Source organism: Lagenorhynchus albirostris, chromosome 20 (genome assembly GCF_949774975.1).
Source record: "Lagenorhynchus albirostris chromosome 20, mLagAlb1.1, whole genome shotgun sequence".
NCBI lineage: Eukaryota > Metazoa > Chordata > Mammalia > Artiodactyla > Delphinidae > Lagenorhynchus > Lagenorhynchus albirostris.
Genome location: NC_083114.1, coordinates 3,102,193 through 3,118,791, shown reverse-complemented (window position 1 = coordinate 3,118,791; position 16,599 = coordinate 3,102,193). Strand labels below are relative to the sequence as shown.

Sequence of the window (16,599 nt, the reverse complement as noted above, 5' to 3'; positions counted from 1 at the left end):
TGCATCTAGCCTACCCATGCCAGGGTTTTGGTGGCCCACTCAGTGTGTGGGTTGTGGAGTTTTGTGGGGTTGGTGTTTTGTTGTTTTGTTCTGCATTCTGCTTCAAGGGTTTCCATCCTATGCCCTGCTGAGCTACTGAGTAGGAGCTACCCCCTTCACATGGGGCTTGAGCTCTTTGATGGGCCACAGCCCCTATGCTGGGCTGCTCACATCTAAATCACCTGCCTGGCCCCTGACACCAACCTCAGCAGGCTTAAGTAGCAACCTCAACACACATGATATTAATGTAGAAAGGATGAATGTGCCTAATTCTCTTCCATAGGAGTTAGCCCTGAGGAGGAAAAATGCAATTTGAGGGCTTCTCCTTTTAGATTCTTAATTGAACTCATTGAGCTTCATCAGGCTTCCATACGAAAATACCAGGGAACTCCAGTGCATTATTCTGATATAATCCCATCAGTTCATTTGCTAGAAGAAACGACAGCCCTAAATTGGTAGCCATGAGTGGTATTAAACTTCCAACATCTCCCATCAATGAAACAGGGCTTCCATGCCTCTCACTGAATGGTTTTCGGTGGTACTACAGATGCCAATCACCCCCAGCCTCTCTCTGTTTTCTTACTTTGATAAATATCAGTTCTTTGGCTTATAGGAAAATAATTAAAGAGTCCCCATGTTAATTGCCAGGGAGCAGTTGAAAACAAACAAAAAGAGGCCGAACACCAACATCCACTTGGTTTTTTGTTTATTATAAAACGCTGTAATTTCCCAAGGCTGGTTCAGATAAATACGTTTTGCCCAAGTTCAGGGGCTGCTGTTTTTCCTTGCTTCATGAAATTATCAATGGGCAGGCCTTTGATCTTCCTGACCCAGGCAGCTCTGCTGGCTTTTTCCGGATCAACCCCTCCAGCCGGCTTTATGGCCTGAAACTCCTTCATCTTGGCCTCCTCGTACTCTTTCTCCTCCTTCACAGTCAGCAGCATGAACTCCGTGTTCACTCTGAAGGGGTCGAGGGCCGTGTAGAAGCGGGGCCAATCTCTCTTGGCAGCCTGGGCCGTCGTGCCCATCGGTGGAGCCAGCACGTGGTTTGGTTGGATGACCTGTGTGCTGGTTAAGGGGCTGAAGCTGCGCACTGCCCCATCAGTTGAACTGGTTGGCAGGTCTTCAGCCTTTAAGCTGCCAGAGAACCTGGGGCAGATAAGCACCGGCTGGGGGATGGCAGACTGGACTCTGGGGCTGTGCACAGAGTTCTTCAGGTTAAGCTGAAGCTTCTGGATTTCAAGGGGAATACTGGTTTGTTTCACGTCTATGGGAGGGTTGCTCAATCTCAACCGATCGACTGCATGTTGGACCGATCGTCCCTTCAAACTCAGGACCTTCCTTGGGTATGAAATGGTAGGTCCCCAGGCATCGATGACCTGGGTTTGGGGCCTCCGGGGATAGGCAAACTCCCCAGAATTATGGGCTTTCTGCAGGGCATTCACAGTCAGGAGGAACTGGTCAGGTGACATAGGGATGCACCAGGACTTCTTCTTTGAGCAACTGATCAAGTCTCCCAAAGTTCCCAGTTGTCCTTGTTTTGGTATTTTCTCCACATCATCTGCTTTTTAAAAAAAAGAAAAGAAAAACAAACCAGTGTTCCATGAAAACCATTAAGTACTTACGTATGAAAGTTAAATCCATTCCAACTGCTATTCAGACTATGGTCTTTGTTGCCCAATGGACGTGCTGCCATCATGTGAGCAAAAATCCTCTATGAGACGAGAAATTACAAAATATTTAACACACGTTTTTAACAAATATGCTAGTACTTGTGTACAAGTGTGTATGAACCTCTAGATACGCATATTTTGGAAGGAACATATGTAATGCCTGTGCTCCACAAGTTCCTGAAACTTCCCTGTGGGAAGGACCTTCACACCCCATTTATAGCCTTACAGAGTTTCAGTAACACACCTATATTTTTAAATAAAACCTGGATGGCAAAGCTTGATTTCCACTTTATTCATCAAATTTGACTCCAAATGATCTTTGGATGTTTCTCAAAATCAAAACTGCCTTCAAAAAACATGCCACCCCTGCAAAACTGAAACTATCAAATGGCCAAAAGGCAGTTTCTGAACAGGAGTTCCCTAAATGTTTTGAACATTTCGTAGGTCCAAAAGCCGCTGACAAGGACAAGAGATTCATTCTGGCGTGCTACTTTAGGGTCAAGGCCTCCAAGATGCCTAAGGCCCTTGAGTTAGCAACGATGTCTTCACAGGTGAGCAAATTTACTATGTCTCTCATTTGGGCTTTTGAATCCCTGCAATACCTCACAGACACACTGAAAACATTATCCTCCTTTTACAAAAGGCATAACTGAACCATGAAAAGGAGAAGGCATTTGTCTAGTCTGACCTAGCAAGTAAAATCTGCACCTCAAACTGCACCAATAAAACTAGCAAAGAAAATGCAACAGGGTATTGATTTCACAATTTTATAACAGTGTATAATTTTCCTTGACCAAGTAGGTCTTATCTAAATGAAATTAAGATGTCAAAGTCTTCCCCGTGCTTCGTCCAATTCCAGAATACACCACTCTGTGTGTGTGAGAGAGAGACAAAACACAGTTATTCTCCTTCTATTAAAAGGAATTGTGACGGGCTCATTGTTCAGTAACTTGTCTTTTTTTCATATAATAATATATTATGGATCTCTTTCCAAGTCAAAAATGGGGCTCCATGGGCTTCCCTGGTGGCGCAGTGGTTGAGAGTCTGCCTGCCGATGCAGGGGACGCGGGTTCGTGCCCCGGTCCGGGAAGATCCCACATGCCGCGGAGCGGCTGGGCGCGTGAGCCATGGCCGCTGAGCCTGCGCGTCCGGAGCCTGTGCTCCGCAGCGGGAGAGGCCACAACTGTGAGAGGCCCGCGTACCTCAAAAAAAAAGAAAAATGGGGCTCGTCATCCATTTTTAGCTGTTGTATAAAATGCCTTTGTCATAGTATGGCTTTGTCATCACCTACTTAGTTACTTAGTCTGTGAGTGATCAACCTTAAAGAAATGCAAAGAGCATCTTTACTTATCATATGAGCAAAATGACGGTGGACACCCAGTGTTGGCTTGGGAGCAGTGGGAGCTCTCATGCATTGCTGGTGGGAGTGAAAAGTGACACAGCAGTTTTTAAAGACAACTATGGCGATCTCCTTCTAGCTTTTAAAATGCAATCATCCTCGTGGCTCAGCGATGCCACGCCTAGGACTTTACCCCGCAGGTATAGCTATACAGGTACACAGAGACAGGTATATGCAAGGATGCCCATTGTTATTACAGACCTCACAAAACTCAATTGTTTTACCCTCACCTTGAAGCTAGTCTCTGCAGGGAGTCTGATTCAAAGAAACACTATTATATTAGCCAAAAATATTTGAAAGGCCTTTTAAATCTTTATCAGAGTCTCTCAAAAACAACAAAGGGACACCTGATTCATGGTAACTCTTCTCCAAAGCCCCTCCCCGCCTATCTCCCTGACCCCCTTATCTCACATGTAGAGCACCCCCCAATCCAGCTCCTCCCCCGTGAAACCCCCTAAAATGCCTCTGCAATCAGCCCCACTGCCTCTTCTCCCTTCCGCTGTGCCCATTACTCAGATTGATGACACAACAGTCCAAGAAGTAAGGAGGCTGACTGTGAGTCCAAAACCAGAGGCTCAGCTCTTGAGAAAGGCACTCGCTCTGTGTGGCCTCAAGTCAGTAAGGGGACGATTAGGGAAAACCCACCACTCTTAGGAGAAGCTGGGCATTTTATCCATTCAGAATGCAAGCAAACTGATTGATCAACCTGCTGAAAAATCAGACTGAACAAAGAAAGAGAGAGAGAGAGAGAGAGAGAGAGAGAGAGAGAGAGAGAGATTGACTCTTGCCACATGAATTCAGAATAAAGGATCACCGCTCTTCTTATCTCCGGCGAGGGGTTTTGCTTCCAAACTCTCTTGCTCGGTGCCATTTGCTTCCCTAGAAGTCGGTCTCTTCCTGCCATCTCTTCGGGGTGACTTTGGCTTTCCTTGACTTCGAGGTGCCTCCGTTAACACTCCTAAATTAAGGTTGAGGAGGAAACTGTAGTAATTATGTGATTCAATTTGGTATGAATACTGGGGGCGTAGCTGATAATTCAACTGATTTTCACCCAAATGATCACTTTACTGTTTGTTGCTTCCTGTTGTCCCATGAAACTAGGCAATCACCTGGAGCCGAAGGTCCATCTAGATCACCTCCTGACGCCCCCCTCCTACCCCTGTTTCCTACTGATTATCAAGCTTTATGCATTATCTGAAATTCTCGGTCCTCTGTCCTAACTGACCGTTTGTGGTGTAATACTCTTGGAGGTGATCTATTGATCTAGTATTTTCCAGGTACGCATGTTACCAGTCAGAGGTCTACAGAGAATACGTTCCGCAGAGGACGTTTTTCTGCAGTACAATATATCTTGTCTGTGTCCTAAGGAAATAATCATGTACTATATGCTTGGATCAGGGGCAAGGGGGAAGATGCTGGCTGTCTGGTTTTTGTTTTAATGGCAAGTATGAAGGGCTAGTGTCATCTACTGCAGAAAGATTCTAATAAGTCTGAAAACTTAGGCCTTGAAAATCAGGAGATCCCCTTGAGCTGGCTAACAAATTGTCACATCAAAGAGAATGACATACAGGTTGGGATTTATATCATCAAGAAACCATTGACCAAAATATTCCACAGAGAAACTGGTCCTGGAAGCCCCTCACCTGCTCCCCTGGGTACCACTGGGGCTGCCTGGGATTCGGTTCTTACCTGTAGGTAACCTGGATGCCCTCAGGAGAACTGGGGACCTGTGAGATTTGCTGAACAGGGACTCCTGGGCCGTGTGTTTGCTACATATGGATTCCTGAGGGCTGTGAATCTGAGTGCTCGACTTGGAGAGAACTTCTGCGAGGCCGTTTTCTTCCCTGTCATCCTCTTTGTCCTTCTTCTTTTGTTTGGCCCGTTCCAGGGAGTACTGCCACTTGATATTCTCGAACTGGAACATGAGGATGTTGCTCTCCGTGTTGATCACCATCCTGGAACCAAAGCAACAGGGTTGCCCACAAAACGAGTGTGGAGGCTGCCACTGCCCGGCTTCCAAATATGCATTTGGACTACCGTCCCATCCGATCCTGAGGCCAAGGGATCAGTGCCCGGGAAATGACCGCACAGACAGGGTGGTGTAGGTTGTTGCAGGGTCTACGGGCGGAGAAAGGTGGCAGGCTGTGCAGCAGGGGTCGTTAGCTCTGTAGCCGTTTTCTTTAGAAATTAGATGTGAACAAGGCACACACGTCCTGATTACTTCGCTTCTCGGATTACAATATTTTTTAATGAATTTCCGTTCCTGGAGTGAGTGCCAAGAACCTGGGGTGCCCGAGTCAGAAGGCTTAGCTACTCTGCACGCAGATGTCTTCAAGTTCGCTCCTTTTTTCTTAAGCACAGCATCCAAATGCCATGGCTCTACTGCCGTGATGGGATGGGGAAAACTCTAATGGGGGAGGCCTTCAAGCCCTCGCTGACCCTCCAGCCCCACCCCCTTCAAGCCATCGCTCTGGGTGTCTGTGCACGCTCTACGTTCAGACAGAACATTTGTACTTTGTAAAGCAGGCGGATTTCTGTCTTCCCTAATCCCCACTCTCATGCCACTAGAGAAAAAAAGGGTTCTAAACCCGGGGTCCCCAACATCGCCTGCTACCCACCCACTGTTCCTGGGGTTCACAGCGGTTACAGGGCATTGCTTTCCCTCCCCCACCTCTGCTCCTAGGTCTCCCATAACCATAAACAAGAAATGGAAATGCTATGTGCGGGCTCCTTTCCGCGCCAAAAGCCTGCGATTTTAAGACTGTCACTGTTAGCGTAAACTCTCCCTAAAAGTGACTCGTTACGGTTGGAAGCACTGGAATGGAACTTGGGGAATCATTCCAGCTAGGAATCTCTTTCAGACATATTTTTGCTCAAGCTGACATCTCTCTTCGGATGTCATGATTAAGAAAAGGTCAAAGGTGACATTTTTTTATAGGCTTCTGACTTCGTAACTGAAAACCATTAATTTATTGAGCCTTAGTATACTAGCACCCCCCTGCTTTAAGCAAGGAGGACTAATCATTAGGAGGAAGGCAATGTGGTTCGAAGCGATTAAGGGATGTCTTAAGTGAGGCTGTGATAGAATTTAAAAGTTAAGTCTAGTTGGGTATTTTCACATAATATCACCCTGAACCTAGCGTCTAACGACACAGTATTATATACAACTAGTGTCGTCATGGTTCTGCTTTCTGTAAACTCATCTGCTCAGTTCTGCCCCACTGGACACTGGGCCGCCTGCCAATGCCACTCCCGCCCTCCTGCACGTCACTCTGCATCAGAAGCGAGACACAGAGAGCTGGGAAGCTCTCGGGCTGGACGTGGGATCAGGGGCTGCAGGCTGGCAGAACCTCGGTCCCCACGGCAGAGCTGTATCGAGCCCATTGCGTGACTGGATCAGACACCCAGAACGAATGAAGAGTAGTGTGGTCCCTGATTGCTAAGTTCTGTGTGAAGTCCCATGAGTCCCCCATGAGCCTATGACTGCAGCCAAGACTGGAGGGGAGCACGGCCCACTCTCTCCTGCTGCCAGCAAATCCGGGGCCGGTGTCCCATAGCAGGAAAAATAATCATCCAAACAGAAATGCTCAGGGCTCTGACCTACCACCCACCTGTTGCCCTGAATAAAGAAGGACAGCACAGGATAACCTCTGCCATTGGCTTTCATCACCTTCAGACAGTTCCCATTTAGGAAATTGTAAATGCGGATCTTGCCATCTGCACAGGCACTGATGACCCGGAGGAAGAGAAGGGCCACGTGGAGAACCTCCCTGGAAGGGAACAGAGCAATGGGCAGTACCCACCTTCTGGCAAACTGTGTGGGTGTGTCTGGAGTTGGGGCATTTCGGGTACTGTTGGGAGGCGGGGGTCGTGACTGTCCTTGAAACGATGTTTGCCATCATTTTATGATTCTGGATGTAAACCATTAACCCTCAAGACACAGATGGAATCTCCCACCCTATTGTGTTATTTTTCCTGCAATTTGGTCACAGTGCCACAAGGTGGCAAAACAAAAAAGCTTAAGTCACAGATTCTTTTTTTTTTTTGATCTGATACAGAGATGACCATGCTTCTCTCTTACAATTTGATTCCTAGCTAATACTTCTCATGCTGAGAAGTATTTAACGTTTTGAATCTTTCTAAAAGTAGCATTGTTATATAAAGAAAGAAAGAAAAAATAAGGGAAAATGATCATCTTTATAAGAAGCAAAAACCCGGTATTTGAGCAGTTTCTTTTGGTTCTTAAATTAGTGGCTTTAATCCTTTCAGTGAAACATCCTTAAGGAAAATTGTACCCAGGGGTGAGATTTTTGAGCTCCCTTTTGTGACGACCAGCAGGAAAAGAGAGGGGATCAGGAGAAGACTTAGGTAGATGCCTCCAACAAAATTCTCCCTACAACAGCTGGCTCCAACTTGGGCTCCAGGTAAGTTGGAGTATTCAATTCTGAGAAGTGTAATTACCGCATTGCTGTTAATGCTACTGAAAATTGGACCTTGATGCCACCAGTGCCACCAATTTCTTAGATCTTATATGTAAAGCAGATCCATTGATCCCTGCCATCTCTACCCATCCAAGTCCATCCATGGCCTCGCTCATGTGCTACCTTCTCCATAAAACCATCCCTTACCTTCATTCCCCTCTCATTCCACTCACATACACAAACTTCAGGTATATTGTCAGAATCTCTTGGGCACAGTCCACATCTTATCCATCTTTGCACACCCAGCACAGTGCCTAGCCCCATAGCAGGCCCTCAATAAATATTTGTTAGAAAAGTGAATGTCGACTCACGTTTCAGTGTATGATTGTTGCTACAATATGTTAAAAGAATGACATCCACCCCACACCATTTGGCCTTGGTCAGATCCCAGAGCCAATATTAAGACTTTTCAAGGCCCCAACAACTAACAAAACAGAAATAGCAAAGACCTTGAAAGACAGGAGCTATTCAAAAAGCAGCAAAGACGCCAATGTGGTTTGAATCCCACCTCACATGATGAATGGATGGATAGATAGATAGATAGATCAATCTAAGGTATAAAATAAGTATAAGAAAGTCCAACAAAGTTCCAGTTTTTTCTTAAGATGGAAATACAATAACTATATTGATGCACCTCGGTCCACCTGTGGGGGAATCCAGCACTAGGAGAGATGCCTCGTGATAGAAGGGTTGCCTCTTTGTGTATCTCTTTGGATCTTGCTGAGCTAAGCCTACACTTCTCATGGGTTCCTGTGACATTTGGTGGTTCAACCTATACCATTATAGCCTGGTGATTAAAAGCACAGGCTTTGGGATCAGAAAACCTGGGATCAAAACCTGATCCTACCTTTTATTGACTATATAACCTTGAGAAAATAACTTAACCTCTCAGTTTTCAGTTTTCTATTCCATGAAAAGGGGGAACTGCCTCAGAGGATTGCTGTCAGGATTAAATCAATCAAGGTATTTTAAAAACTTAGCCCATACCTGACACAAGAGCGGTTTTCATGGTCCTGGCATAACCCAGTCTCCTTTCAGGTTTATCTCTGTTCTAAAAATAAGTCATTTGTCTCCTTCTTTGTTCCTCTTTTATCAAAAAAGACTGCAGAGGGTGATGTCAGTGAAAATGGTGGAGGAAGGAACTCCAAAATTCCATCCTTCCATAAAAGCAACGAAGAAACTGGCAAAAACTGTCAGAATCAACTATTTGGAACTCTGGAAAATAACCAAAGGCTTGCAGCAACCCAGGGAGCACTTAGACAAGAAAATGATCTTAGTCTCAGTAGGAACAGTGGACTTTGTGGCATGTTAACTTACCCTAGTCCAATCCCAACTCCCCAGCCCAGTGGCAGCCATGAAAACGTCTATAACAGCCCGCATTCCTGGTACTGGAGGAAACAGAACAGACCTCATTCACAATGAATTATCTGACCTGTCTGGTGGATTCCTGGGAGATTGGCTCAAAAAACTTGTCATTATTTCATCTTACCAGGAACTTATCCAGTGCTAAAACTACTACCTGGGGAGGGTAGAGGTGGGGGGAATGTTTTGTTAAAAACATAGGCAAATATTTTAGTCATGGTTGCCTAAGGCAATAGATATCTGCTGGGGCAAACAATACACTAACCAAGAAGCTTTGGAGGAAAAACTGGGGAATGAAATGTCTGTAAGGGCTGTGAAAAGCTCAGATGTATTTCTGGGACTCTATCTGGCCACATACACGCCCAGGGCTGTGCACATGCTTGGGGGAGACTTGAAAAAGCCCTAAGCTCTCACTCTTGAATGACCTTGATGGTCTGCACAAGCAGGAAATGAGGGCTAAGGTAGAGTTGTAAACTGTCTGGCTGAGTGTTGAAGGCTTCCCTCAACAGGCACACAGAGCCCCTTGGCAAAGAATGGGGGGTATTTTGTTTCCAGGTGTTCCAATAAATCTCTTTCCAGTCATGAGCAACCAAGGTAATAAAAGAGACTTCAGTGGCCACACAAGACAAAGAATACAGACTCACTAAACCAACAAACAATAAAAACTACAACAAACAACTAGAAAAAAAGAAAGAAAGAAAGAAACCCTGGGCATGGGGGAGAATTTGATTTCCCGAGTTGTCATATTAAAATATTCAGAAGGTACAGCTTTCAGCAAAAAAGTTGTAAAGTGTAAAAAGACACTAGAGGGTATGGCCCATAAACAGGGAAAAAAGTAATCGATAAAAACTGTGCACAAGGAAGCCCAATGGTTGCACTTTCTAGACAAAGACTTTAAATCATCTATTTTAAATGTGTTCAAAGAGCTAAGGAAAACCATGCCCACAAAACTAAAGGAAAGTATAAGAATGGTGTCTCACCAAATAAAGAATATTAATAAAGAATTAGAAATTATAAAAGAATCCAAACAGAAATTCTGGAGTTGAAAAACTATACTAACTGAAATAAAAGTTCACTAGAGGGGCTGAACAGAAGATTCAAGCAGGCAGAAGAAGGAAAGCATTTGAAGAGAGGTCAAATGAGACTATATAGTCTAAAGAACAGAAAGAAAGGAGAATGAAGAAAAATGAACAGAACCTCCGAAGTCTGTGTGACATCATCAAACATCAACATAAGCATAACAGGATTCCCAGAAAAAGAGGAGAGAAAGGAGCAGAAAGAATATTTGAATAATGGCCAAAAACTTTCCAAACATGATGAAAAACATTAATCTACACATTCCAGAACCTCAACTCTAACTAGGATAGACTCAAAAAGATCCACACCTAGACATATTATAATCAAACTGTAAGCAGTAAGAGAAGGGCAGCTCATAACATAAAAAGGATCCTCAATAACATTAATAACTGACTTCTCATCAGAAACCATGGAAGCTAGAAGGCAATAGAATGACCTACTCAAAGTGCTGAAAGGGTAAAAAAATAACTGTAAACCCAGTATTCTATATCCATCAAAACCATTCTCAAAAATGGAGAAATTGGGCTTCCCTGGTGGCGCAGTGGTTGAGAATCTGCCTGCCAATGCAGGGGACACAGGTTTGAGCCCTGGTCTGGGAAGGTCCCACATGCCACGGAGCAACTAGTCCCGTGAGCCACAATTACTGAGCCTGCGCATCTGGAGCCTGTGCTCCGCAACAGGAGAGGCCGCGATAGTGAGAAGCCCGCGCACCGCGATGAAGAGTGGACCCCGCTCGCTGCAACTAGAGAAAGCCTTCGCACAGAAACGAAGACCCAACACAGCCATAAATAAATTAATTAAGTAATTAAAAAAAATAAAATTAAAAAAATGGAGAAATTAAGAAATTCCGAAATAAACAAACACTGAAAGTTCATCACTAGCAGACCTACCTAATAAGAAATGGTACATGGAGTCCTTCAGGTTGAACTGAAAGGACACTAGACAGTAATTCAAATCCACATGAAGAAATAAAGAGCATCAGTAAAGGTAACTATCAGTACAACTACCTAGGAAAATCTAAAACAGAGCATAAATGTATTTTTTAATTTATAACTCTTTTTTTCATCTCATTTAAAAGACAACTGCATAAAACAATAATTATAAGTCTATAATAATGGATACATAGGATATAAAGATTTAATTTGTTTACGAAAAGAGTATAAAAGAGGGGGGAAAAGGAGTTGTATAGGAGCAGTTTTTGTATACTATTGAAATTAAGTTGATATTAATGTGAACTAGATAAATGAAGACATTCATTGTAATCCCCTGGGCAACGACTAAGAAAATAATTCAAAAATATAGAGGAAAAAAAATGACAAGGGAATTAAACTGGCTCACTAGAAAATATCCAAATATTCACCTAATATCCAAAAAGACCATAATAGAAGACTTGAGAAACAAAAAAATACAAAAGATTATACAGAAAATAGCAAAATGGTAGAGTTAAGTCCATTCTATACTTAATGTAAATGGGCTAACTCTTCAATTAAAAGGCAGACATTGGAAAAAGGATTAAAAACGTGATCCAACGATATGCTGTCTACAAGAGACTCAACTGTAGATTCAAAGACACAAATAAAGGTGAAAGAATGGAAAAAGATACTCCATACCAAAGAAGCTCCAGAGTAGTTACACTAATATCATACAAAATAGACTTTTAGACAAAATTGCTAATGGAGACCAAAAAAGGACATTATATAATGATAAAAGGGTGAACTTACCAAGCAGATATAACAATTATAGATGCATATTCACCTAAGAGCCCCAAAATATGCTATGCAAAACTCACAGAATTAAAGGGAGAAATAGAAAACTCAATAATCATAGATGGAGACTTCAATGCAACACTTTAAAAAATGGATAGAACAGAAAATGGATAAAACAAAAAATGGATAGAAAACACAAGCCATAAACAACATTATGAACTATATGTAGACCTAACACACATATACTGAGCATTCCACCAACAATAGCATACACATTCATACCAGTGCACATGAAGCATTCTCCAGGGTGGACCATACATTAGGCCATAAAATGTGTCAGTAAATTTTGAAAGATGGAAATTATATAAAGTATGTTCTCCAACTGCAATGAAATTAAATTAGAAATGAGTAACAGAAGGAAATTTGGGGAATTCATAAATATGTATGGAAATTAAACAACATGCTCTTAAATAACCGCTGGGGGAAAGAAGAATTTAGAAAGGAAATTAGAAAATACTTTGAGATAAATTAAAATAAAAACACGACATATCAAAACTTATGGGATGCAGCCTATAGCAGTGTTCAGAGGGAAATTTATAGCAGTAAATACTCACATATCTCCAATCAATAACCTAACCTTTCACCTTAAGAAACTAAAAAAAAGGGTCAAACTAAACCCAAAGCAAGCAGAAGGAAGGAAAATATAGAGCAGAAATCAATGAAAAGAGAATTGAAAAACAATAGAGAAAATTAATAAAACGAAAAGTTTGTTCTTTGAAAAGATCAACAAACCTTTAGCTAGAAATTGTCAAATCTTTGCTTAGACTGACCAATAAAATAAGAAATAAAAGTCAAATTACTAAAATCAGAAATGAAACAGAGGACATTACTACTGACTAATGGAAATATTCTGTAATTAGATAGTGGTAATGGTTGCACAACATTATGGATATACTAAAAACCACTGAATTGTATGCTACAAAATGGTAAGTTTTATGTAATGTGAATTATATCTTAATTTTAAAATTGCAAAAAAACATATTAGTACAATACTAGCTATGGAAAAGACATTAAAGAATAAGGGTTTTTTAAAAAAAGACACTCCAGGGTACAGAAGCTTTTCTAAGGATCATCATTTTTGTCAGCCCTACTTTGCATCCTCTAATTTCATTCCTCATAACCATTCTCTCCTACACTGTATACAGAATCTTAATTTTGGATTAGAAAAAATGTTGGACCAAGAGAACAGAAGGGAGCCCTCTTTCTCTGGTCCCTCTTCCATGAAGGACAGAGAGCAAATATATGTTTTTTCATCCATGTCATATTCTAAAGATGGGTATCAGTGCATCATTAGAACCCTCCAGGAAGGCAATCTGTCAAATTAGTCCTCATTATCAATCAGTTGGAAATATTTATTAAGCACTTACATATACACAGCACTACTACAGATGAGTGGGAGAAAGGGCCCTAAAAATGAGAACATTGACAATGTCCTCCAGGTGTGCTGTAACTGTCTATGGATTTGCCGTAACTGTGCAAGGCATCAAGAGCCAATGTGAATGGTATGTTGGGCTGTCATTCGACGGAAGTGGGAATCGTCTAAGGTCTCATAGCTGAGGAAGAGTGGGAGGCTCATAGATTGATGAAATGTTGAACATACTGCTGAGTTTGCTGGGAACAATTATTTTCCAATAAGTAAACTAAATCTTACTGAATCATGCTTGGAAGGTTTTAAAAACGCAGAGTTACAATTTTCAGGTGACATCACAAAGGTTGAGTCCCTCCTTGAGGTCAAGTTTTGACAGTCCAGATGATATGCTGAGAAGCTTACTGATAATCACCCAAGGGTTGGGTAAATCACTGAACACTGGCCTTTCCTGACACCCACCTGTCAACAATGCAGTCATACACGCCAGAGAGAGAACATACACATAAACGCCCATATCCCCCCCACCGCCCACAAAGCCAGTCTGCCTGTTCAAGAGGTTCCTGTGAGGGTACAAGGAAATATAGGGCCATATTTCACTAAATAACTATCCCGTGATAGATCCTCCTGGAAGGCCCATTTACTCTTTCAATCGATTGGGACAGCACTTAGTTTCCTGGTATTTCTTATAATGCACTCAGGGGAAGAAGCATTATTCATGCAGTACAGAAGTGGCATAGAGCAGCCTGTAAAACCCATGACTGTGGCAGAACCATTAACTGACCACAATCCCCTTTCAAATAAGCTTAGATGTGACCTCAGAGTACTTCTTAACTGGCTCCAAGCAGCCACCATCACTAAACTGGGATTGGAAGTGTACAATGAAATCCATTTGCTGTCCTGGAATAGAATCAAGCCCGCAGGCTTTAAGGGAGCTCCTTCTTTAAGCCCTTGGTTATTTTTAAACCTTTGGCACTTGGATAATTTTAAGCTTTTGTGAACACGCAATTCTAAGATTTTAAGCTTAGTGGGGCTGGCATTATTTGGGGGACCGTTCTGCCAATATTCCTACGTTTGGTAGGTAACAGATACAAATTTATCCCATGTGCCGTAAGTGTAAAGTTCCAATAACCTCTCAAAATCCACATTTAGTATTATTTCTTAAGAGAAATAAGGGAGGACAGGAGAGGGGGTGGTCATAGTGGACGACTCGCAGAAGAAGAGGGAGCAGAGACGGACGAGGAGCAGAGGCAACAGGTGGTCAGCAGAGGGGACCGATCTGCCGAAGAGTGAAGTCTGGGCTCTGGCAGGAAACAGCGGGGCAGGAGCTGGGTCCCGGTTTCCTTGGCACCTACTTCGGATGCTTGAAGGCCATGAGGCACCGCTCGTACTTTCCCACCATGCTCCAGGCCATCACCAGGCCGTCAGCGCTTCCCGACAGGAGATGCCACTGGTCGAAGCACAGACACTTCACAGCTCCCTCATGGCCGTTGAGTGTCTGCAAGAAAAGATGCCTCTGTTTTCAGTCCGTCTTCAACTCAGACTGTGACTCCTCAAAGGCCAGAGCTGGAGGCTTCTCGAGATGAATCCCAAAGCCACGCTCCACCAATCCGTGGCCACCACCACTTAGCATTTATCTGAGCTGACCGCGCCTTTGCTCTGATGAGGCCAGCGGACTCCATGCCCCCCGCTCGCCGGAGCTCTCTCCCGAGTTAAGGAGGAAGGTGAGCAGGGCGAGGCCTTGCTCCCGGCGGGTCTGCGGCGGGGCAGGCCCCACCTTCCTAGAGTGCCAGAGAGGGCCACGATTTACCTTCCTCTGCTGCCAGAAGGGCAAGGCTCAGGTGTTCCGTCCCCAGCTCCTTGCCAGGACCCGGAGGCAGCTGGGCTTCTCTGTGCCTGCAACTGCTGGGCAGACCACAGTGACGACACCACTGGTGGCAAGAGCCTGCCAGCCAGGTCAGTGTTTCTCACTGTGATCCTGTGTCCCGGCACAAATGACATCTCCCCACCGCCCACTAGGGCCAGGGGGCTTCCAATCCAGCGAGAACGCTTTTTGTGTGTGAACAATCACTTTCTAGACAGCCAATGTTCTCTTCTCCTGAGAGGAAGGAGGAAAACAGTTGTGGCTTTGTTCATTCCTATACCCCACACCAGAATCGGGCTGGAATGTTCCAGAAGAGGAGAAGGCACTTTACTCGTGCTGCTGTTAAAAGACCCCGAGCCCACGTACCATGCGGAGTCAGAATGCAGCCTCCGCCGCCACCACCCACTCATGACGAGGCGGCTCACGCGGGCCTTGACCTCTACTGGCTCAGAATGGCCCATTCTTGGGGGGCCTTCCCCTCCCCCTTTTCAGGACCACCCTCTTTAGGTGACTGCCACTCAACTGCTCTAGGGCAGTCTGGGGAGCTACCTGGAGGGGGACTGCCAGTGTCCTCCAGCCCCTCACCCCCAGTGCCCCGACCCCCCTGTCCCCACCCCTCACCTTTACCAGCTGGGCTGTGACGACGTGCCACACTTTGACCAGCCCTTTCTCACAGCTGCTCACGATGTACGTGTCATTGATCCTGGTGGCCAGGATGGGGTTTTTGTGTTTAAAGGTCTTCAGGCACTTTCCTGTCTCTATATCCCACTCTGAAAGGGAGGGAGAGAGAGGGGTAGGTGCACGGAGAGGGTGGCAGTGGGGCTCCACACCCCATCGCAGAAGCTAAGACCAGCCGAGCCCATTGTGTCAGACCCTGCAAGGCTTCACCTGGCCCGGCAGCTCCAGAGGCTGACCCACACTCCATGTACCTGCAACCCAGCGCTCCCTGAACACAGCCCTTAGGAGAGCCAGCAGTGCATGGACCTTGGCTCTGACCCTGGAACTTAGCCTCGGGGTCCGAGAGTTGGACAGCTCATCTCTAATAAGCCTCCTCAGCTCTAATAAGCCTGAAAAATGCTTCCTAGGGAGTGGATTTCAGGAAAATCATGGCAGATGTTCATGTCCTCGTTCCTCCCGGATGCTGTCCTCCTGACCCACACCTTCTATCCCCCAAAGGAAAGAAAGCTCTCTCTCCTCATTTACATTTTAAAATATTTCTGAATCTGACTTTTGGATTGATTTTACTTTTGCGAGACTGTCACAGCTCAGGGCAGGTCTACTGCTGCTGCTACACAGACGGCGTCAGAGCCACTGTACCCCACACTGTAAGTGTTGGGTGGGTCTGTGTCCCTGGGTGGGTGGGAGAGCCGAGCTTAAAGGAAGAGGCTGAAAGCAGGCACCACGATTTCAGGGGGGTGAGGGCGTTAAAGCCCCCGAAGAACCTTCCTCCTCGGGTAACAGAACGCGTAAGCTAGGACCGGAGAGTAACCATAGCTGGCATCCACGCTGCGCTAGCTGTGAGCCAGACGCCACTCAAAGTGCCTGACAGGCATTAACTCATCTTCACAAGGC

General features: G+C 44.6%; 1 protein-coding gene across 1 annotated transcript in view; it reads right to left on the bottom strand.

Annotated features, from left to right (window-relative positions):
• Positions 1-728: 728 nt before the first annotated feature.
• FBXW10B (F-box and WD repeat domain containing 10B) overlaps positions 729-16,599 on the bottom strand; it is a 35,760-nt gene continuing 19,889 nt past the window's right edge. The window contains exons 10-15 of the mRNA XM_060134640.1: positions 15,649-15,797; positions 14,519-14,661; positions 6,723-6,881; positions 4,801-5,066; positions 3,926-4,069; positions 729-1,603 (exon numbers count right to left, since the gene is read on the bottom strand). Of these exons, the coding sequence (XP_059990623.1) occupies positions 780-1,603; positions 3,926-4,069; positions 4,801-5,066; positions 6,723-6,881; positions 14,519-14,661; positions 15,649-15,797 (1,685 nt within the window). The 3' untranslated portion in view covers positions 729-779. The remainder of the gene's footprint in view (positions 1,604-3,925; positions 4,070-4,800; positions 5,067-6,722; positions 6,882-14,518; positions 14,662-15,648; positions 15,798-16,599) is intronic.